The sequence below is a fragment of the Hyperolius riggenbachi genome, chromosome 6, assembly GCF_040937935.1.
Source record: "Hyperolius riggenbachi isolate aHypRig1 chromosome 6, aHypRig1.pri, whole genome shotgun sequence".
Classification (NCBI taxonomy): Eukaryota; Metazoa; Chordata; class Amphibia; order Anura; family Hyperoliidae; genus Hyperolius; species Hyperolius riggenbachi.
Genome location: NC_090651.1, coordinates 112,617,216 through 112,640,701, shown reverse-complemented (window position 1 = coordinate 112,640,701; position 23,486 = coordinate 112,617,216). Strand labels below are relative to the sequence as shown.

The following is a 23,486-nucleotide window of genomic DNA, read 5'->3' as shown; positions in this document are numbered from 1 at the left end:
TTCTGTGGGGTACTGATCCAGTTACAGTGCCCCACCATCGGATCGTTCCGTGATCGCCCGGATGTTCATATTTAGCTATATAATTATTGTGAAAAGGTTTCTCTAAGTCAATTTTAAGTTATCAATATCGATAATAAAAAAAAAAAAGGCAAAAGATTGAAAAAGAGGAAAGAAAAAGAACAAAACACAAAAAGAGTCTATCCCTTTTTAAGAAAGAGGACCAACAAGAAAGACTTTCATAGTCACCGATATTTTCCCCTATGCTTGGGTTCCCCGGTATCATCCGTCCCAGGCAGTGGAATCTTGGCTAGAAACGATGTTCCCTTCGTTACTTTGAGTAAAGGTAGTATGTTCGTCAGTGGAGTCTTTTGCTGGAGATTGCGATGGTCTCGGCGATGTTGAGTTGGCTAGCTGCGTGAGATAGGTATCCGCATCAGATGGGGATGTAAAGGAAGCAGGTTTGCCATCATCATGATAGATCAGGAGAGTGGCTGGGTAGACCAAGGCAAAGCGTATCTTACGCCTGACTAGTGATTGACATACATTATTAAAGGCCTTTCTAGCTCGATTCACCTCAGCCGAGTAATCTGCAAAGAGCAATAGCTTCTGACCATCGACCTCCAGGGTCTTTTGTGATCTGTAGGCCTGCATTACAGTAACTTTTTCGGAGTAGTCCAGGTATCGGGCTATCACAGGGCGCGGTAACTTCTTGTTGGGGCGTAGTGGGCCCATACGGTGCGCCCGCTCTACTTTATAGCTCGTGTGTAGGCCCAAAGCCTCCGGTATAGCAGTGGAGCATATTTGAGCCAGTTCTGCGGGTTTGACCGACTCTGGTATGCCGATCACCCGCAGATTGTTGCGTCTTGAACGGTTTTCTAAATCATCGATTTTGTCGATCATGATTACTTGCTTTGCCTGTGTGGCTTGTGCCCGAATAGCTGTTTCCTCATGCTTCTCTTCCAAGGAGTTAATCCGGGACTCCACGTGGGTGATTCGTGTTGCGTGAGCAGCTAAGTCCGCTTTAATGGGCGAGAGCTGTTGTTCCATCACCTCAGCGATTGTGGCAGTGAGCTCCGGTTTCAGCAGTTTGACTACCTCGTGTGCTAACTGAGCATAGTCTATTGTGGGTGTCGAGTATGGCATTTCGTCTAGCTCAGTGTCCGAGGCGTCCGGTTCTGTGTCCGCGTCATTCTTTTTAAGCCCGGGCTTCTGCCGTTGCTTGGATTGCTTCGGCTGGCGTTTCTCGCGTGGTCCTGGAAGGACATATTTGTCCATTGTTTCCTCCTGCTGCTTCGACATAGGTGGGGAAAAAAGCGGCTCGGTGTAGATCAGGGAAGACTTCTTTTTTTTATCGGGCGAGACGGAGCTCCGGACTTATGCTTCCATCTCCCGCGGCGCCGGAACCGGAAGTCTGTATGTTTTTCTTTTAAATGATCTGCCGGCTCAGGTTAGCTTCAAGTGCGGTATTTGCTGGGAGAGAGAAAACTGGTGCTGTAGGCTGCTGGCAATGGATATTGGCTGGAGTAGCTGAATACACAGCCCCTTCTGTCTCCTCCAAGGTGCAGTTGGGGTGATAGTTTTTGGAGTCACAATTTCTATAAGCGTGGAACTGAAACAGCACATCCCTTGGGGTCTTCTGAAATGAGGTACCCTGCACAAGTGTTAGGCCCGGTACACACTTGCGTTTTCTGCAAATACTGACCGGTGGCACGGATCCGGTCCGGTCCGTTCTGAGAACATCTGTTTGCCATCCGGATCCGGTCAGTTCACATTAACTTTGCATCCGGATTTACTTACGTCCGGCATGCAGATTTGGATCCGTTTCCGTTTCCAAAGAGGGGTCTGGAAGGTCTGGAAAAACGCTGGGGTCATTTTTGGAGAGAGCCTGCTGTGTGGACATCATCCTTGGAGAGAGAGACTGCTGTGTGGACCATGGATCCAGTGGTCTGCGTGCCCCTTGTCCCGTAGGGCTGCGCCTGGACGGTCGGGTGGAGTATTCCCTGGCCTCCCGGGTACCTCTGGGAGAGGCTGGGGGCTGTCCGGCGCTGGGCACATGCGTTTCGCTGTCCAGATGGCCGCCTGTACCATAGAAACCCCACAGGAATTGGGGTAGGACGAGCGGCTTTCATCTGGAAGTGTGCTGTGCACTTCCGTTTTTCATTGGTTCCTGTTGTGCTGGGTAATTTGTCTGGATCCGTTCCGGCGGCAGTGGACGGAGATCCCGGTCAGGAAAAATGGCGCAGGTTGGAAAAATCCGGACCGCAGACCGGACCGCAATCCAACGGACGAGTGTGTACGGATCCATTGATAAACATTAGACCCTTTCTCGTCCGTTCTGTTTCCGCAGTATGCGGTCCGGCTGTAGTCCGCAAAATAACGCCAATGTGAACCGGGCCTTAGTTATACATACTGTATGTAGAACACAGAGAGGAGTACAGGTATCCTTTAAGATTGGAGTTTATTTCTTGGTGCGAGGCGTTCGCTAGCAGAGAAAGGCTTTGTATTTAAATCACAATCAGCATCTCCTCAATGACTGCTAATTTTTGTTTCCTGCAAGATGTAGTTGTTAGGTGTGATTTACTATTTGCAATGCTGATTTAACGGTTTTGTGAGGGAAGAAATGGCAGCATTCCAGTCAGTTAGTTTTTTTTCTTGTCTTTTTAACACATATAAATCCTTCCAAGGATGGCACAGTGGTGCCAAGTTTTTCTTCATGACGCATAGGGTCCTCAGAGAGAATATGTCAATAGACTTCAGCAAGGCTTTATCTATCTGGTAAGTAAAGGAATAACATGGCTTTCAGACATTCATAGCTCAACAGTAGGAGGAAAGACCCTGCTTGGCAAATTCTGCTTGGCAACCACACACTTTTTGATTATAGTGACTAATGTAAGATAGATTTAACTATTGATTTAAACTGGCTTCAGTGGTCCTTGCTCAATAACTTCTGATTGGCTTTTAAGGTCAGGTTGATTGATAATGTAATTCCATCTGAAACCTGGTCAGAACTTGTTTCAGATAGATCATGGAGTAATTTAAAGTGATATGAAACTCAGCATTTCTTCTGTGCTCTAACAGATTCTTTATAGCATAAAACCAACTATCAGAAAAAATGGCAGTAGAACAGCACTTTCTTTTTCAGTCGGAAGCTTAGCTCTGAATCCGAAGGTTGGGAAGTGATTACATTATCTTGTTTATCTTTCCTTATCAGCCACTGTTAGTAAACATTCCTGGCAGTGCTTCAGCTGAACACAAAGTGTACACAGAAGACATATTTTCACGGGACACATAATATATAAATACAGCAGCTATGCAATAAATTACAATGGCAGTTTTCAGAGCAGATAAACTGTACTTTGGGAACTTGTAATTTGTAAATGGACAATAATACGTGTGTGTCTGTGTTAAATGTTCTGAGCCTCTAGTGGAGTGTCTGTCTGTGTTATGTGTGAAGAGCCTTTAGTGGATTGTGTGTGAATGTTTAGTCTTTATTGCAGCATATGTATCTTTTCTTAAAACGGACAGAACAGTTAATGGTGTGTGAGAGACTGTATTGATTGGATTAAACCTTCAGTAGAATGGTACTGATATGCAGGGGAGCTTCCAGGCTATAAAGCTCCTAGGGCAGGAGTCAGGAACCTTTTTGGCTGAGAGAGCCATAACCGCCACATATATTAAAATGTATTTCCGTGAGAGCCATACAATGTTTTTCAAACTGGGACAGTGCGCATGCGCAGCAGAGGGCTCACGTCCCTGTTGCCATGGTGATGTGCATACAGTTGATCCGCTGGGCAGCGGAAGTGTCAGTCTTCAGCTTCTCTTGGGTTTCAGCAACATCAACAATTTCCCCGAGAGCCAGACAGGAGAAATACCGACTAACAGCTTGTACAATTAGCTAGCTGACTTGGGGGCTCATTCACTTTGCAGGACGAGATCCCTGCACCTTAGCCCAACAGGCTGCTTGTCAAGTAACAGGCGGCCTATTGGGCCAATCAAAGTGCAGGGATCTCGTGAAGACGGGAGGGATGCATCAGTGCTTATGGGGCTGGAGGAAGCCAGGGTAAGTATCACATTTTTTATTTTGACATTGCAGGTTTCCTTTAACGACGTACTGGCCAGGGAGTTAAAAAAAGTCAGAGTATATAAAATTGATGGGGATAAGAATGCCATGTGTTGTAACTTAATTTAGATGTGAACTCTTGATCTCAGAGCCAGCATTTGTTCTGGATATAATGGGCTGAGTGCTAACTTTAAAGCCTCGATAAGCCATTCATCCCTCTGTGTGGTGTTTATATCACAGTGACTCAATCATTCCAATGCAATTTGGAAATTAGTGCTGTTGCCGTATTACAGAAAAGGTTATACATATGTGCTCAGAATCCTCTTCTGAAAAGTCCCCAAATCCCTGAGAGCTAATGCAGGGTTCCGGGGGGGGGGGGGGGGGGGGGGTTTATAATACAGCTGGAGACTGTGAACCTTGCACATGATGAGGGAAGGCTGGATATTATGAACTCCAGTCAGATGAGGATATCTGCAGAAAGGAAATCCAGTTTCGTATTCATATCACTTGATGAATAAAAGTAATGCTTTGAATATTAAAGGGATTTGCCACTTTTAGGAAGACTCTTGGACATCTCTCATACACCCTGTAGTGAAAGGGCCCATTTCCTCAACAGTGAAAACTGACATGTTAATGAAAGTCTATGGGGTCTATTCCACTGCATGTACATTTTCTTTCGGGTTACTTTTACGGGTGAAAAACTGACAGATTGTTGCACATGATTGCATCCAAATTGCACATAATTCAAAGACTCTGCATGGGAAATGGGAAAAAAAATCACATAAATTTTGCAAAGGAAAAACAAATTGTCACATATGGTAGACGCACATGGAAATTCAGAGATAGTTCAGGCATTTCACTTTTTCTTGACACACAAATTTTCACATGTAAAATACAAGCCTGTAGTGGAAATAAAGCCACGGTGTACATGTGCTTATGTAATGTCTGAAGGCCTGTACCCACCTCGCAATTGTAGCCGCGATTCTTCCGACAGCCAGTGATTTTTATGAGTGATCGTTTCCACAATCTCGTGACAGGGGTACAGATATGCGATTAGGTGAACGCCGTTTTGTGGCGCACGCCGATAACAACTGTCACTGCCGATTGGATCTTTAAGATCCCCAATGACTCCCGCACACAGTACCGCAATAGTTTGAACTTTCGTTCGCGCCCCTGTGTGCCATAGCGTGCTGTTTAGGGATGATCAATGAGATGCAAATTTTTCCGAAATTATGCAAATTTTATGCAAATGTATGCAGCTTGAAAATGGACCAATCAATTTAAACCTAGATTTAAATTGATTAGTTCATTTTCAAACTGCATACTTTTGCATAAAAATTGCATACATTTGCATCAACTCGGAAGAATTTGCATATCTGTGATCATCCCAGGGCTGTGTAGTTGGAGTCGGAGTCGAGGAGGCGGAGTCTAAGTAATTTTGGGTACCCGGAGTCGGAGTCTGTGATTTCATAAACTGAGAAGTCGGGAGTCGGATGATTTTGTACAAAATCCCCAGCCCTGGAAAGTATTAGACTAAGGAGTCGGAAGCGAGGAGTCGGAGTCTGAACCATTTTGGGTACCCAGAGTCGGAGTTGGAATTGGAGTCGGAGGTTTCATAAACTGAGGAGTCGGAGTTGGAGTCGGAAGATTTTTGTACCTACTCCAAAGCCCTGGATCATCCCTAGTGCTGTTGCGTGTTCCTGCAGATAGGAAGGAATTTTTCCCTTTAGGGGCTAATTGGACCATGCCTTGTAAGGGTTTTTTCGCCTTCCTCTGGATCAACAGGGATATCTGAGGGAGTAGGCTGGTGTTGTACTTTGTTCTCCGGTTGAACTCGATGGACGTATGTCTTTTTTTAACCAAAATAACTATGTAACTATGTAAGATGGATTGGGGAACATTTCGTCGGGACGTGTCACTGTGAGGTTCCTCAATCGATTGTCAGGTGAGTATTCAGCTTTAGACAGGGTCTCTGACCTATGTTACAATGTACTCTACATGCATTACTGTACATTCCTGATGTTAGCCTTCTTTCTAAGATACGCTAAAAGCTGTTTAAAGGGATCTATAGTGAAAATAATGTAATTAATACAATTGTTTGTTTTTTCTTATAATATTTAATATAAATGACAAAGTCAGTGTTTGCCCATTGTAAAATTTTTCTTCACTCTGATTTACATTCTAAAATGTATTACAGGTAGTGACATATTTAGTCATGTCAGGTGCAGCTCTGCAGAATGTTAGGTTACTGAGCATTCCGAAGCCAGTACAAAATATACCTGGCTGCATAGCTAATCAGTCTAGGCTAAACATCACTGGAAGGGCATTCAATGTACAGCAATATATACTGTATATACTCGACTATAAGTCTAGAAATTTAGGTCTGATTCACTTCATAAAAGTATAGGGGTCGCCTTGTACTCGAGCCAGGGGCAGCACTGGCAACACTGAGTAATGTGTGTACTAATAGCGACATTCCCATTCGCAGCAATGCACCCTGTGCTAAGTGATACTTTGAGGAAAGGAAATGCCACAACAATTAACAAGGAAAGGGGCGGGGGAACATACTGGGCTGCAGGAAGGGGAGTGAATAATGGCTGCACTTGGGGGCCTGGCGGAGTTATCGGCTGGACTTAAGGTACAGGAGGGGTTAATGGCTGCAATACTTTATGCAGAAGATATAGGAAGTGTTTGATGCTGAAACCAGGAAAATTACCATAAAAGACGAGACAAATAACATTTACATTGTGCTTTTCTGCTGGCGGACTCAAAGTGCTAGATCTGCAGCCACTAGGATGCGCTCTATAGGCAGTAGCAGTGTTAGGGAGTCTTGCACAAGGTCTCCTTACTGAATAGGTGCTGGCTTACTGAAAAGGAAGAGCCAAGATTTGAAATCAGGTGTCCTGTGTCAGAGGCTGGAATGCACCACTAGTACACTGTTCCTGTCTGCTTCCCTCCCCACACCTCCCATTTCCCATCCTCACGTCTGGCCACGTCGATCTAGCAGAAAACGTGCTTTACCAATCGCTCTTCAATCAGTGCATTGACTGAACATTTATGGAAAGCCCACTAGTCTAAAATAAATTTTCATTAAATTTCAGGTTATTAGTAAATTGAACATCTAAGTGACAAAAAAAATGTGCTGCATCTAAAGCATTTTCTTTTCACATCCTGGTTGCAGATGCTCCCACTGTACTCCATCATTACCAGTAAAACTGAGCAGGGCCACCTTCAGGGCATCACAGGGGGATTGCTGTACGAGGCCTGAGTGATTCTGGGGCCCTGCAAACAGTGTCCAACACGGGCCCCAACTGCAGTCTGCGTCTGTCCATGTCTGTCTTTCTGGCTACCCAACAATATGGTGAGAGGTGGTGGGAGGCTCATCCAGGTGCTGGGAGACTCACCTTAGTCAGTTAGTGAATAAAGTAAACCTGAGAGAAATGGGAGAAAAGGATTTTAACTTACCTAGGGCTCCTCCTAGCCCCCCTGTAGTCTGTCAGCTCCCTCTATACCCTTCCTGTCTATCTATTGGGCTCCTGTAAAGTCTGCACAGTCCAGCTGGGTCTGCACATGCATAGCTCTGGGCTGTGTGCCTCCTCCATTGTGCTCCCATAGCTGGAAACGTTCTGCGCAAGTGCCGTTGCAGTTTTAATAAACGGAGCATAAGCAGAATGCTCCCAGCCATGGGAGCGCATAAAACGCGGGTGCACAGAGGCTAGAGTGGTCAGGCCTTCAAAGATCATCATTTACCATGTGGGGGCAGAGGGGAGTGAAGGGGCCACAGCGGGTTTGCCTAGTATGGGACCCAAAAATTTCTGATGGCGGCCCTGAAACTGAGTGCAGGAATACCAGCTAAATAGGAGCATGCGGCAAATACAGAGTGTTATGCTGATAGCCTCAAAGAGGGCTAAAATCAATTTAGAAAATATATTGAGTTTTTGAATCCCAACCTTATATTAAGACTATTTAAAGCAAACCTAAAGCGGAAATAAACTTCTGAGATAATGAATTGTATGTGTAGTACAGCTAAGACATAGAACATTAGTAGCGAAGAAAAGTCTCATATTGTTTTCCAGTACAGGAAGAGTTAAAAAAAAAACTTGGGTTGTTATCTATGCAAAAGATCTTCTCTGAGCTGTTCGACCCATTGGGTCAAATGCAGTCCTGTTTTCTGAAGCACTTAAACAGCCAAGAAACAGTGAGAGACAGCTTGAGATATACTTTTAGTGCAGGAAAGGTCAAAGGGTCATTATTTCTGTTTAAGATATGAATCTATGTAATACTACTACTACTACTACACATGAAGGTATTGTTTTTATGATGTTCCACTTGCAGGCTAGAATGATGAGATGTTGTACATGAAACCAGGGCCGAGCCTGGGCGGGTGCAAGGCACCCAGGCGCCTGCCTCTGAGAGGTGCCGCCCGGCCGCTGCTCTCCCCCTGTGGCCGAAGCTCCCTCCCTCCCTCCCTCTAGCCGCCGGCGCTAGTGATGGGTCATTCGCGAACGAGCCGGCTCTAAGAGCCGGCTCTTTGCTGCGAACGACAAGAGCCGGCTCTCAGTTTTAAAAGAGCCGATGCCTCAGCCGCCCCACAGAGCTCTGTTTTGCTCTGTAATAAAGGGCGCTGAGGCATGCTGGGAGATGTAGTCCTCCTCTTCCAGCTTGTAGGAGTGTATGCGACGGAGCAGAGCAGTAGCAGGAGGGATTGCACCATTCAGAGAAGCAGTCTGCAGTCGTCATGGAGACAGGGGCGGGGCTTTTACTCCGATACGGAGTGGTGTCTAGTGATATTTAATGAAGAGCCGATTCAGAGCCGTAAGAGCCGCCTCTTTAATGGGAGCCGATTCAGAAGAGCCGATTCTCTGAGAAGAGCCGGAATTCCCATCACTAGCCGGCGCCGCGTCAGACCTCGATCAGGCGGGCGGGCGCTAGGACCTAGCATGCCGCACTGATATGCGGAAGTGACATCACTTCCGCATATAGAGCGGGTGCGTCCAGCGCCCTCTTACTGGTCGGGTCGCCCGCTGATTGAGGTCTGAAGCTGCTGCAAGGGGAGGGGGGAGCGGCGGCGGCAGCGGCTAGAGGGGAGGGGGGCGCGCTCCTGTCACTCACTACCTAAACGGGGACCCTATACCTCTGACTACATATACTGGGCACATATACCCCTGACTACATATAATGGGCACATATACCCCTGACTACATATACTGGGCACATATACCCCTGGCTACATATACTGGGGACATATACCCCTGACTACATATACTGGGAACATATACCCCTTGGCTACATATACTGGGCACATATACCCCCTGGCTACATATAATGGGCACATATACCCCCTGGCTACATATACTGGGCACCTATACCCCCTGGCTACATATACTGGGCACATATACCCCCTGGCTACATATACTGGGCACATAATCCCCCTGGCTACATATACTGGGCACATATACCCCCTGGCTACATATACTGGGCACATATACACCCTGGCTACATATACTGGGCACATATACCCCCTGGCTACATATACTGGGCACATATACCCCCTGGCTACATATACTGGGTACATATACCCCCTGGCTACATATACTGGGCACATATACCCCCTGGCTACATATACTGGGCACATATACCCCCTGGCTACATATACTGGGCACATATACCCCCTGGCTACATATACTGGGCACATATACCCCCTGGCTACATATACTGGGCACATATACCCCTGGCTACATATACTGGGACATATACCCCTGTCTTTATATACTGGGACATATACACTTGCCTACATATACTGGCACATATACACCTGCCTACATATACTGGGCACATATATCCCTGGCTATATATTCTGAGGACACTGGCTGTTTGTCATTATGTGCATTTAATGGTGAAAATCTGTCTCTTATTATGTGTATTTGCTGGTGAAAAGCTGTCTCTTATTATGTGCATTTGCTGGTGAAAAGCTGTCTCTTATGTGCACTTGCTGGTGAAAAGCTGTCTCTTATGTGCATTTGCTGGTGAAAAGCTGTCTCTTGTTACGTGCATTTACTGGTGAAAAGCAGTCTCTTGTTATGTGCATTTACTGGTGAAAAGCTGTCTCTTGTTATGTTCATTTACTGGTGAAACGCAGTCTCTTGTTATGTGCATTTACTGGTGAAAAACGGTCTCTTGTTATGTGCATTTACATGGGGAAAAGCTGTCTCTTATGTGCATTTAGTGGGGAAATTTTGTCAGTAAAAATCTTTTGACAGTAAATTTTTAGGTATTTTTCAGTAAAAAATAACGTGAAAGGTTGGCAACACTGGCAGGCTGCGCGGCGCAACGGGAAAGATACAGGCAGGACACCTTGGGCTTGGCAGGGGGGAGGAGCCGACATCAGCGAGCGAGAGTAGGGGAGTCAGTCCAGAGACTAGCAGACTCGCAGGCAGCCAAAGCCAGCCAGGAGCAAGCCCATGGAAGAGGGGTAGGAATGGGGTATCACATGCATGCGTAAAGAGGTGTAAGGTGTGGGTGTGATTAGGCAGGACATGGGTGTGGTTATGTGGTTGGGCGCGGTAAATTTAACCACTCCCATAGGCGCCAGAGAAAATCTTGCACCCAGGTGCCAGGCACCCCCCGCTCACCTCTGCATGAAACTGTTCCTTTATTACTGCTGTATACTAAAGATAAATCATAGTGAACAATAGGTCTTCAGAGAGAAACCGTAACCAAGAATTGAACTTCATCCCAATCAGTAGCTGATATCCCCTTTTACATGAGAAATCTTTTCCTTTTCACAAAGAGATCATCAGGGGGGTCTGTATGGCTGATATTGTGGTGAAACCTCTCCCACAGGAAACTGTGAGGACCAAGGTCCTGGCAGTTTCCTGTCTCTGAATCTGGTTGCATTGTGGAAAATAGCTGCTTACAGCTGTTTCCAACTGCCAAAAAGCAAGCAGCAGCTACCTCCACTGACATCACCTGCCAGCAGGGCCGGATTTGAGCCAGGGCCCCCTAGGCTATGGCCTAGGGCACCACAGGAGGAAGGGCACTAAAGCAGCAGGCTAAACTGGTGCAGCATTTGCAAGCTTGCAAATGCTGCAATGCAGGGAGATCAGGCGAGCGTCTGACCATGGTACTCTGCTGCTAGCTGCCTGTGCAGCAGCCACCTTGCTCTCTGTGCACACTTGCATTGTGGCCATCAGCTATGGACTTGGGCAGCATTGGAGACAGAAAGTAAGAGGAAGCTTTTGCACTGGAGACAAGCGGAAAAATGAGTGACACAGATTGCTGCTGCGGTGTGAAGGCGAGCTGGCTACCTATACTGAAAGGGTGGTGGGAAAAAGAGGGATTAAAGGAGTCATCTGGATACCTATACTGGAGGGAAAGGGGGAAGGAGTCATCTGGCTACGTATACTAGAGGGAAGGGGTCATCTGGCTACCTATACTGGAGGGGAAGGAGTCATCTGGCTACGTATACTAGAGGGAAGGGGGGAGGGATCATCTAGCTACCTATACCGGAGGGAAAGGGTGAGGAGTCAGTCATCTAACTACCTATACTGGGGGGGGGGGGGGGGGTCATCAGGCTACCTATACTAGAGGGAGGGGGGAGGGATCATCTAGCTACCTATACCGGAGGGAAAGGGTGAGGAGTCAGTCATCTGGCTACCTATACTGGGGGGGTCATCAGGCTACCTATACTAGAGGGAAGGGGGGATGGGTCATCTCGCTATCTATACTAAAGGGGGCTGCTGTTGACAGTGGCCTAGGGCGGTAAAGAGTGTAAATCCAGCCCTGCCTGCCAGCAGTAAAAATGTCACCATGTGATAAATTTCAGAATGTAAATTAGGGAGAGGAAAGCTTTTACAATAGGCAAACACTGACTAAATCCTTTATACATATTTATTGTAAAAATGAAGCACTTTTTTTATTACCGTACATTATTTTCACTGGAGTTCCTCTTTAAGTATGAGTCACAAAGTCTGAAGATGTATGTCCTGTAATGTTCAGGAATTATTTATTACACTGAGGGATTGCACTCTCTCTGCTTAGTGTTCTCTTGGTCGCCTGGGAACAAGGTGAGTGGCTGTGGCATTATAGGTGACATGCTTGACTGCTTACTACAGCATCCAGGGAAAGTCCTGTTTAGGACTAGAGATAAAATTGTGTATCTCATTAGTTTATTTTCTCTCCAGGCTCACTTAAAAATCATAATCTACACCAAATTCTCTTCAGGGAAACAGTAAATATTCATATTTTATTCCACACTGTTCATAATTGGGCAGGACCTGTCCTTGTGCAAAACAGACAAGAGTGTCGGCTGCCCGCCTATACAACGGTGATTAAATTACTGCACTGTGACCATTTTGTACAACAGACCATGAATAAAAGGCCTGACTGCCATATAATATTCCCCACTTCTGTGCCAGTTCAGAGGCACAGCCAGCCGCGACATTTCTCTGTGTTCTCATATCCTCTATACTTTGTAGTTCTTGTTTTTGTAGCTAATATTTTATTCCGTGTTCTTTATGCCTTTTGTTCCGGTTGAATTGCATTACATTGCAATTTCTGCATGCAGATTGGTGATAACATGCGCTGATTTAAACTATCGACAAGACACAGAACATTTATATAACACTTTTCTCCTGGCAGACTCAGAGCACCAGAGCTACAGCCACTAGGGCACGCTTTATAGGCAGTAACATGTTAGAGAGTCTTGCCCAGGGTTTCCTTACTGAATAGTTGCTGGCTTACTGAACAGGAAGAGCCAAGATTCAAACCCTGGTCTCCTATGTCAGAGCCAGAACCCTTAAAGAAAACCTGAACTGAAAATTAAAAGTCAAAATAAGCATACACAAGTCATACTTACCTTCTATGTAGTCTACTCCTCAGTGTCTTTCTCCTGTCCCGCGTCCTGTTTGTCCACTGTGATCAAGGGAATTTTCCATCCTTCATTTTGAAAATGGCCATTACCCATAACAGCTTTCTGGTAAGCACACAGTTAAATTGTAACATCGCCCACTTGAGCCATAGGGAAACATGGACATTACCTGGTACATCAGGGTTTGGTTAGGTATCAGTAGAGAGAGGGCTCATGTGAGAGCATGGTTGGGTTATGTGTTTGTAAAATATCAGTAAAAATTGCTTATTTTTACATGTTTCTTTTGTAACTGATCAACAATTACAAGCCCTTATTTGCCAAAATGATAGTAATATATACAGTAATATACATAGAAAAAAAAGCTGGGTTCCTAACATAACTATTTATGTATTTTTTTTTAAAATGTTGGCATTTTTTTAACAAGTATTTTATTTTGGTATTTATGGGGCAGGGGAGGGGGAAGGAGGGTTTAATTTATTTTATTTATATAGTGCAAAATGTGTATTTTTAACCACTAGATATCCCCACACACACTATTCTGTGTGCTTAGAACACTGAGAACAGAGTTCAAAGCACACAGGAAGTGTTGTTACAGGAAGGATCATTGGCTTCTCGTTGAAGCCATGATCTTTCCCATACAGGGACTTTGATTGGCTCAGGGAACACATGATCCCATTCACCAATCAAAGATGTGTCAGTCTCGACAGGTACACGCGGTGGGAGCAGACAGCGGCAAGCAATGTATTAAAATGTTCCTTTGCCATTAACAGGGGCAAACAGGAGTGGTCCACTATTAAGTGCATTTGAGTTTGTGGCTGTGCTGAGTTCTACGTTTGACTTTTTTGTATGATGTGCTTTTATATTCTTGTTTACCTTTTATTACAGGTGGAAATACTAGATTGCAAAACGAAGCAGCAGTTATGCTTTCTAGACAAGGTAAGAGAGGTGCAGGCATTGCCGGATCCAGAAAAAATAGTAACTACATCTATGTCTGTTTTATATTTTTTTACTTTGCAAAGTGTATAATTGTTTTAAACTTTATTACTGGTCATTCTTACATTATTATTTTTACTTGTAAATAGGTAGAGCCTTATCTTACAGTTAATGACCTAAAACTGATGTTTCACAAATGTTGTAAGTATTGCGGCTTATTGATGTACTTCATGTTCTGCTTTGTGTAATTGGCATGCTACATTATTTGTTTTGCATGTTGTGTTAGGGTTGGTTCAAATTTGTTTAAAAAACGTATTCGTGGCTCCCTTTTGGGGCCTGGACCAAAACCAGAGCCACGGATACCAATGTTAAAAATAGCAGCTGTCTTCACTGATAAAAAGACGTATCCGTGGGCGATCCGGGTTGAAAAACTGAACAGAGGGTCCGGACTTGTCAGGACTTCACAGACTCCGGATGGGACTTCACGGAGCCCGGATACACGGAGGGGTAGTGGCAGGCAATGCAAAAATGGATCTCCCTCTACACAGACACAGAAACGGAGAGAGATCCGGATTGCCTACTGCTTGCTCCTCCCCTCAGCATAGTTGTCCCCAGGTATAGCTTAGAGGGGGAAGCAGCCAGAACTGGGGCAGCGGGCACAGTGGCGGGGAGGGGGGTCGGCCCCCCTCACCTGGGTCCCCCCGTTCCCGCTTCCCCTCCAGCTATTTGCGCAAATGTAATGTATGCAGCGAGCGGGGAAGCTTACTTACCTTCTTTCCTCCGCTCGCCGTGTGACTTCCTGCAATGCCGCCCACTGAAGTATGGAGGACGGCACTGCAGGAAGTCACGCGGCGAGCGATGGAACACAAGGAAGGACGTGCTTTCCCGCTCACTGCATGCATTAAGATTTGCGCAAATATCTGGAGCGGGGACAGGGGGGACCTAGGTGAGGTGGGGGTGACCCGCTGTCCCCTGTCCTAGCTGCTTCTCCCCTCCAATTTGGCGCCCCCCCTCCCCCCCCCCCCCACACACACACACGGCCAGGGCAGGTGATATGTTTCCATAGACTGGAAACGTAAAGGACATTTTAATGCAAACGGAGGGGATTTTTTTTTTTTTTTTAAACGGCACAAATTTTGCACAGATCCAATGTCCTCCTGGCCGCAATAGCAGCATAGGGGGCGATATACAGGCTGGGAACGCGAAGAATCACTCGCGTTCCCATGCCTGTTGGCCGGTGACGGCCAAACCGGAAGTGTTCGCCGGCGGGTCCTGGGCCATCGGAGCGGAGCTGCGAGGGCACCGATCGTCTGCAGGGGGCTGAGGGAATCCCCAGGTAAGTTAATCTCATTTTTTTTTTGACTTAAGGTTATCTTTAAAGAGAACCCGAGGTGGGTTTGAAGAATGTTATCTGCATACAGAGGCTGGATCTGCCTATACAGCCCAGCCTCTGTTGCTATCCCAAACCCCCCTAAAGTCCCCCTGCACTCTGCAATCCCTCATAAATCACAGCAGTGCTGTGAGGCTGTGTTTACATCTGTAGTGTCAGTCTCAGCTGCTCCCCCACCTCCTGCATAGCTCCGGTCCCTGCCCCCGTCCCTTCCCTCCAATCAGCAGGGAGGGAAAGGATGCAGGCGGGGACTGGAGTTCTGCAGGAGGCGGCGAGAGCAGCAGACTGACACTATAGAGATAAACACAGCCAGCTCTGACAAGCTGTTTGTCAGCAGAGTGGCTGTGATTTATGAGGGATTGCAGAGTGCAGGGGGACCTTAGGGGGGTTTGGGATAGCAACAGAGGCTGGGCTGTATAGGCAGATCCAGCCTCTGTATGCAGATAATATTCTTCAAACCCACCTCGGGTTCTCTTTAAGGGGGTATTCCAGAAAGTTCTCCCTCCACACACAATACAGCATAATGATATGGTAGGACATCATGCTGGGTACACATAATGCAATTTCCAGTCCGACTGACAGGATCTAACAATTATTTCCTAAATGTCCGATCTGCTCCCGATCGACAATGGCATCTATCAGGAGCAGTTTAGATACAGATAATAATGACAGCTGACATTGGTAATGAAGGGGAAAGTAAAGCATTCACACAGCAGGGCACAGGGCTGTGCTCATACCTGACTCTGTTAAGTTTCCCAGAGCTGCTCCATGCTCTGTACACATACTGCTGCTCCATCCAAAGTCAACTGTAGCAGGGAAAGTATGTGCAGTGCTGTGAGCTGCAGGATACCTGCAGATATTCTGGTGTCTCAACTCGTGCCTATCCCCAGACACTGCACCGGCCCTGGTCTGAGGGGGGATTCTGGGCAGCTGTAGTACTCCCCTGCGTTTGCCTATGCCTCTAGTCACTTGCATAGAACTGAGGAAGCAGGAATGTATCGGCGAAACACGTTGTTCAAGTGTTTTTTTCATCTACTCCTTTTCTCCCATTTATGGTGATGTGTCATTGAGGTAAGCTATTGCAGCGCCTCCTCCCTTCCATTATTAATCTCCCTCCTTCCCCCCAGTGTGATATGAGCGTTTGATAATCCACAATTATTTTTGATTGGAGACTGACCACCCTCATCTACAGAGGTTACCACACAACTAAGTGAAGATGGGTCATTTTTCACAGGCGATTAACCATTGTTGCCAAACTTTCAACCCGAGTCAGGGAGTACCTCTCTTTTTATTTTATTTGTGATTTTCTTTCTATTAACATCCTACATTATACAGGGATCCCAGTATTTTTGTGGTTTTTATCTCCTTTCTGGAAGGCACATCCCTGCCTCTGGATCCCGCCCTATAAGTTCTTCAGCGGATCTGACCAGGTTTTTTTACATTGCTAATGCATTATACACACATTGGATAAAACTCTGCTGAGGCGGTCAGACAGAACTGCCTTGGCCAAGAATCTTGTGGATGTATAGGAATGAGACCGCTAATTAGGTCACTGTGCCAGTGCCTGGAAATTGGGGCACGGGGACACGAGACATGTAAAAATGACTCCGGGTATTGGCAAATGCTATCAACACCACCAACCAAGTGAGGACAATTAAAGGACAACTGTAGTGAGAGGCATATGGAGGCTGCCATATTGATTTCCTTTTAAACAATACCAGTTGCCTGGCAGCCCTGCTGCTCTATCTGGCTGCAGACGTGTCTCTGAATCGCACCAGAAACAAGCATGCAGCTAATATTGTCAGATCTGACAAAAATGTCAGAAACACCTGATCTGCTGCATGCTTGTTCAGGGCCTATGGCTAAAAGTATTAGAGGCAGAGAATCAGCAGGGCTGCCAGGCAACTGGTATTGCTTAAAAGAAAATAAATATGGTAGCCTCATATATTTCTCACTATAGTTGTCCTTTAAAGAGAATCTGTAACACAATTTTCAGCCTTAGTTCTTCTATCCAATAAGTTCCTATGCCTGTTCTAATGTGCTCTGGCTTACTGCAGCCTTTCTTAATTGCACAGTGGCTGTGTTCTCTCTGTTATATGATCTAATCTGTTTTCTTCTGTCGGCTCTGTCGGGCAAAGGCTAGAATGTGTGGAATGTGCAGGGATGCTTGTGATTGGATAGAAGAGATGCACACCCTCTGCAGGCCCCCTGCAGGCTCTGTATGACTCACACACTCTGCTTATGTGAGCCTATCACAAGCTGGTTAGTTTGTTTGTAAACACTGCCTAAAACTGTTAATTACAAGCCAGAATTGCAGCAGAGAGTGGCAGAAACAGCACAGAGGGGCCCAGGAGATCATAATGAATGGAATTTAGAGTACAGATTCTCTTTAAGTTGTGTGAGCGGAGGCGGTAGCTGAAGGTCATGGACGAGGGTCCTAGCATGCAGCTTTAGAAGCGTTGTCCTGTGTCCACAGTACCAAACGCCTTTTTCACATGCATGTGTACAGGAGCCCTTCAATGTTGCCTAAAGATCTGGAATGTTAGCGTCTGACCACTAAGTGCATTTTTCTCCTACTCACCCTGCCTACCAGAAACCTCCCTGTCATGTGCCATGTGTCGTCCCTCCCCCCACAGCAACAGAACCCATTGCTAGCCTCTAGGCTAGTGATGTGTCTGTACAGCACTTGGCCGTGAACTGTCACTCCAGATATTGCATCCCGACCCCTTACATATATTTAAGGCTTAATATCACCAATTGCAATTTACTTTCAGCACCATCAATCCTTTACTTCTCTAGACTTTTACCATCAGAATTCTTCAATAGCTGCAACATCTGACTCAGCAATCTGGCTGGGAGTTCTGCTGATGCATTTAAATTAAAAACGACACTCCGATATCCATTTTGCATGCTGAATGAGTCCTACGGTATAAATTGCTGGAAAACAATGAGGGTACATATTCAAATCTTTCAGTATAAATCAGATTAATGTCACAGTGCGTGCTCTGCAGATCATTGTATTGTTGTGATAAGAAATGATTGGTTTTATGACTGTGGTCTGGCCTCTGTAGTTGGGTGGCTAACGTTTGTCTTCTTTTGCAGATCCTCAGTGGTATCCAGCAAGACAATCAATACGGTTAGATCCCAGTATGTTTTGGGATTAATCACTGCAGTAAAATGTTTCATGGACACAGTCTACCTTTTCTTATTAATGATCCTGGTGTGAATTCAAGGCAACACTTCTGTTGTTTCAGAATTACAATGATTATCATGGAAATTTGCCTATTTCTATTGAGCTTCATGGTGACCTGTCATGAAAGAATTATGAGGGCTGTCACTGCTGACCTCCTGCTAAATAACTGGCTTTCTGTCCAAAATGTCAGCGCTGTTAGTTTTAATACCATCTAATTATTCAGATGAAAGTATGCAAATTGTGTTTTCTTGACTTTCCTTTGACCTTTCATACTCTCAGGCGTCTGACCAGCCAGAACCTCATTCGGAAGGAGATCAGCAATAGCAGCATCCATGTTTCTCTTGTGACAGATTAACGTTTGATACATTTTATACAGTCGGTATTTGGTTAGGAATGGTCAGCAGTTTTGGTTAGGAATGGTCAGTGAGATGCAAATAATTCTAAATTGATGCAAGAATATTATTTTGTATACAAATGTCTTGACTGGTCCATTTTCAAGCTGCATACATTTGCATGTGAAATTTGCATGATTCTGCATCAGCTCTGAATTATTTGTAGCTCATTGACCATCTCTGGTTTTGGGTTCCAGAGATAAAGGAGGCTGAAGCCAGCTGCCACCCATCTCCTTCATGGCCTACTATTTGTTTCTTCAACAAAGCAAAACATTTCACAAGCAGTTGTTGTATGTGTGAAGACACAAAATCTACAGCATTCATGATGGGAAATTGTCATGCTTACTGCTTATAGAAATATATATATATATATAAATATATATATATATATATATAAATATATATATATATATATATATATATATATATATATACTTACTGCTTATAGAAAATCAATATATATGTATATATATATATATATATATATATATATATATATATATATATATATATATATATACACACACACATATGTTATAGATCTGATGAATAACAAATTAAAGTGTACAGGCGGCATAGGGGGGGGGGGTTAAGATGGGACACAGAGGCAAGTTCTCTGTCCCCACCCCACCCCCCCTACCCCCAGCACCGCTCTTTGTACCCTCAGCCCCACGATATCAGGGGACACAAAAACGAAAGTCAGCCACAGCAGGCCACAGGACCGGTGCAGAGCGGCGGGGATTACGGCTACCCGATCCGGCCAGCCCCCCGGATTAAGTAGCATGTTTCTTTTTTTAGTTTAAATCCCCACCTTTAGTTACCTTTAATGGAGTTTTCTCCTAGGAGATCATTTTTCATCTTCTGATTAAAATATTTTTTCAGCACTTTGCAATTTAAAAAGCATCACAAGGTAGATGAAGTTGTACTACAGAAATTATTATGAGTATATTCTTGCTTTCTGGTTGTTTAAAAGGCATTTAATTAATAGGATGGGAAACTATCGCCTAGGAGAAAAGTCAGGAGAAAAAGTTTATTGCACATGGGCCCATTTTTCAACTTTTATTTAGAATAACTTTTCAGCACTATGGGCTCTTTATTCAATTTAATTTTTCTCCTACGTTTTCTCCTAGGTGATATTTTCACACTTTATCTTTAAATGCCTTTTAACCCTCTGGGCGATACAATTACATCGCCCAGGAGGGGGCGCAGCACTTCTTTTTAATTTTTTTAATTTTTTAAATCAAGTAGCGAGCCCTGGGCTCGCTACATGATAGCCGCTGCGCAGTGGCATCCCACCACCCACTCCGATCGCCTTCGGCGATCAGAGTAAGCAGGAAATCCCGTTCAGAACGGGATTTCCTGCTGGGCTTCCCCGGTCGCCATGGCGACGGGGTAGGATGACGTCACCGACGTCATGGACGTCGTGACGTCAGAGGGAGTCCCGATCCACCCCTCAGCGCTGCCTGGCACTGATTGGCCAGGCTGCGCAAGGGGTTGGGGAGGGGGGGCTGCGCGGCACGGCGGGTAGCGGTGGATCGGCGGCGAGCGGCAGCGATTGGAAGTTACACGCAGCTACTAAGTGCTAGCTGTGTGTAACAATAAAAAATTATGCAAATCGACCCACCAGGGCCTGAGAACTCCTCCTGCGCGACATACCCCGAGCTCAGCTCGGGATTATCGCCCAGGAGGTTAAGCCACCAGCAAGCAAGAAAACTCTCACAATAATGTTGACAATACTCTTTCACCTTTTCTTTTTTGGTACTTTTTCAATTGCAGAATGCTGAAAAATGACTTTAACCACTTCCGGATTCCGGGTGGTTTGGCTGATCTGTGCTGCGGGGGCTCTTCAGCCCGCAGCACAGATCAGAAATCAGGCAGGGCGATCAGACTTCCCCCCTTTTTTCCCCACTAGGGGATGTCCTGCTGGGGGGGTCTGATCGCTGCCGCGCTGCTGTGCCTAGCGGGGGGCTCCTCAAAGCCCCCCTCCGCAGCACTAGTCCTCCCTCTTACTCCTTCCCTCCCTCTCCCGTCCCCTGTGTGCGGCGCAGGACGGAAAGCCGTCCTGCGCCGGATAGGATAGGCTTTAGCCTATCAGATACCGGCGATCCCCGGCCAATCAGAGGCCGGGGATCGCCGATCTCCTCTACGGTGCTGCTGCGCAGCAGCGCCGTATATATGTAAACACTGGGGAAGATCTTCCCGGCGTGTTTACATTTACCCTGCGAGCCGCGATCGGCGGCTCGCAGGGTGTTCACGGAGACACCCTCCGTGAACTGACATGGAACGGCCGCTCATACGAGCGGCCGTTTCCATGCAATCCACTTCAGGATTCAGGGGCGTAGTTAAGCGTACGCAAAATCCTGAAGTGGTTAAACAGAAGATGAAAAATTATCTCCTAAGAGAAAACTTAGGAGAAAAGGGAAATTGAATAAGAGCCAAGGTGAATTAAATAAGGGCCAATGGAGTTAAAGCGGACCCAAACCAAACATTTTTTTAATTCAAATTATTTAGTTGCACCACTCTGACACATACAAAGATAAATAAACACTCCTTCAAGCCTATGAGCATTTCAGTGCATGCTTTTCACCCTTCTCTTTTCATAGCTAGGGTTATACAGGTGGCAGCCATTACTTCTGACCTTAGTAGGAGGTTTTAGATCATGGGTGTGTTTGTCATCAGCTACCCTCCCTCACAGGGGTGTTGTCTATGTGAAATCTCACACAAGCTGAGATCACCTCCTCTGTGACATCATCAGTAGCAGCCTGTGTTTTGTTTTTTATCTCCTCCACCAGTCTGCCAGATTCTGTCCCGGCAATATAAAAGGAAGGGAGGGGTTCCTCCAATAAATGTAAAATATTTTATATTTGTCATCATGCAGCTGAAAAAAAGGCTGCTATTTATTATTATAAGTTAGAAAATATATTTTATTTCTAAAATCTTGAATTTTTAATTTGGGTCCACTTTAATGCACGAAGCAGCAGTAATATTGCTGTGCACAGACCTCTCTCCTAGGAGAAAACTTAGAAGAAAAAGTGAATTTAATAAGGGCTACAAGCTGCTTGCTTGAGGCTAGGAACACACTAGTCAGAAATGCTAGCTTTGCTGAAAACACTAGTGTTTTTGCCACTAATGCAAGTCTTACCGTGTTAAACATTGTGCGTTTTTGAAAACACACAACTTGCTGCATACTTTTCAAAAAGCATGTAAAACGCTTATGATGTATCTCAATGGAGATGCAGAAGAATGCATTTTTACATGGGTTTTTTTGTTTTTAAATATGTTACTGTATTTAATTCCATTGATTATGTAAATAACTAAAAACCTGAAACGCACAAATCATTAAAAACACTAAACACAATTGCAAATACATACAAAAACACCAAAAAAGCAGCAAGAAACCCCCAAAAATGCACAGTGTAGAAAACGCAAGGTTTTCTGCAATGCCTAGGTTGATCCGAGCCTCTAGCTTTTAAGGAGTGCTGCTCACCAAATCGATGTGAGTGAGAGTGAAAAAAAGTGAAAAAGAGAGAGTGCTAAACTGCTAAGACTATATGTTGATTGTCATGTTCACGATTCAGAATTGTACTGCTGCTAATTGCCGTTAATGGGTAACTTAAGATATAACTGGACAACTGCACTAGTTGTCCAGTTATATCTTAAGTTACCCATTAACGGTACAAATTCCTAATTGATCAACCATATGATAAATTGAATCGGGTACAGTTAATGGTGCTGATCGGCCACCAACAATCATTTTATAGATCACTCCATCGATCTGAGTTTTGAAACAATTCTTTTAGTCTGATTCGATTGCTTAGAATTTTTCCCTGTTTTGGTGGGCCTAGATCGGACAGTCGATCATTCGGGAAATAGGATTGTCAATGATCACCTTTAAATAAAACTAGGGACAGGTATAACTTACTACTAATATCAAGAAGTTTTAAATCAGGATGATACCATTTATTGGCTAACTACAAATGAATAAGAATAAACAAGCTTTCGGCCTTGCAGCCTTCGTCAGGTTTATATCCTGTTAGTTTGCAAGCTGGTGGTACAGACAGCTTATATACATGCAACATCAAAAGGAAAAACAGATATTTTTTTCAAGCATAAATACATCATTAAGATGCCTTAATACAAACAGACCATCTAAATGGGGTAAGATAAGGATCCTTGTTTACTTTACTTTATTGCTCCCAGACCTGGTATTAGGATTGACCCAGAGGTATCGTAAATTCTTAGTTCACAAGTTCAGCTAGGGTGGCTGAGACAGTTCATATATCATCCATCTCATACCAATATAGAAAGTTGTTGTCCTTATTCAGACCCTTCTGCACAGCTTTGAAACAATTTATAAATTTGGTTTCTGCTATTAATCGGTCATTTGACGTTTTGAAGCCGCCCTTCAGGGCAGTGACACGAAGATCATCCATGCTGTGTCCGTTGGACCGAAAGTGTGTAGCAACTGGGAGTCCAGATTTGGTATCATTAATAGTGTGCCTGTGTCCATTCATACGTTTGCGCAGAGTTTGTCCAGTTTCTCCCACGTACATAACATTGGGGCATTTAGCACACATGATCAGATATACCAGATTGGTGGACCCACAAGAAAATTTACCTTGTATTCTGTACTCCTGTTGTGAACCTGG

The 23,486-nt window shown here is 45.0% G+C and overlaps 1 protein-coding gene across 5 annotated transcripts in view; it reads left to right on the top strand.

Moving 5' to 3' along the window:
* LOC137522524 (very-long-chain enoyl-CoA reductase-like) overlaps window positions 1–23,486 on the top strand; it is an 89,841-nt gene that overhangs the window by 40,017 nt on the left and 26,338 nt on the right. For 2 of the 5 annotated variants that reach the window (XM_068242596.1, XM_068242598.1), the window contains exons 2-4: window positions 13,815–13,865; window positions 14,012–14,063; window positions 18,355–18,399. In XM_068242596.1, the coding sequence (XP_068098697.1) occupies window positions 13,815–13,865; window positions 14,012–14,063; window positions 18,355–18,399 (148 nt within the window). Of the gene's footprint in view, window positions 1–13,814; window positions 13,866–14,011; window positions 14,064–18,354; window positions 18,473–23,486 lie in introns of those variants that run through there. The other 3 variants (XM_068242597.1, XM_068242599.1, XM_068242600.1) reach the window with 3 other exon arrangements.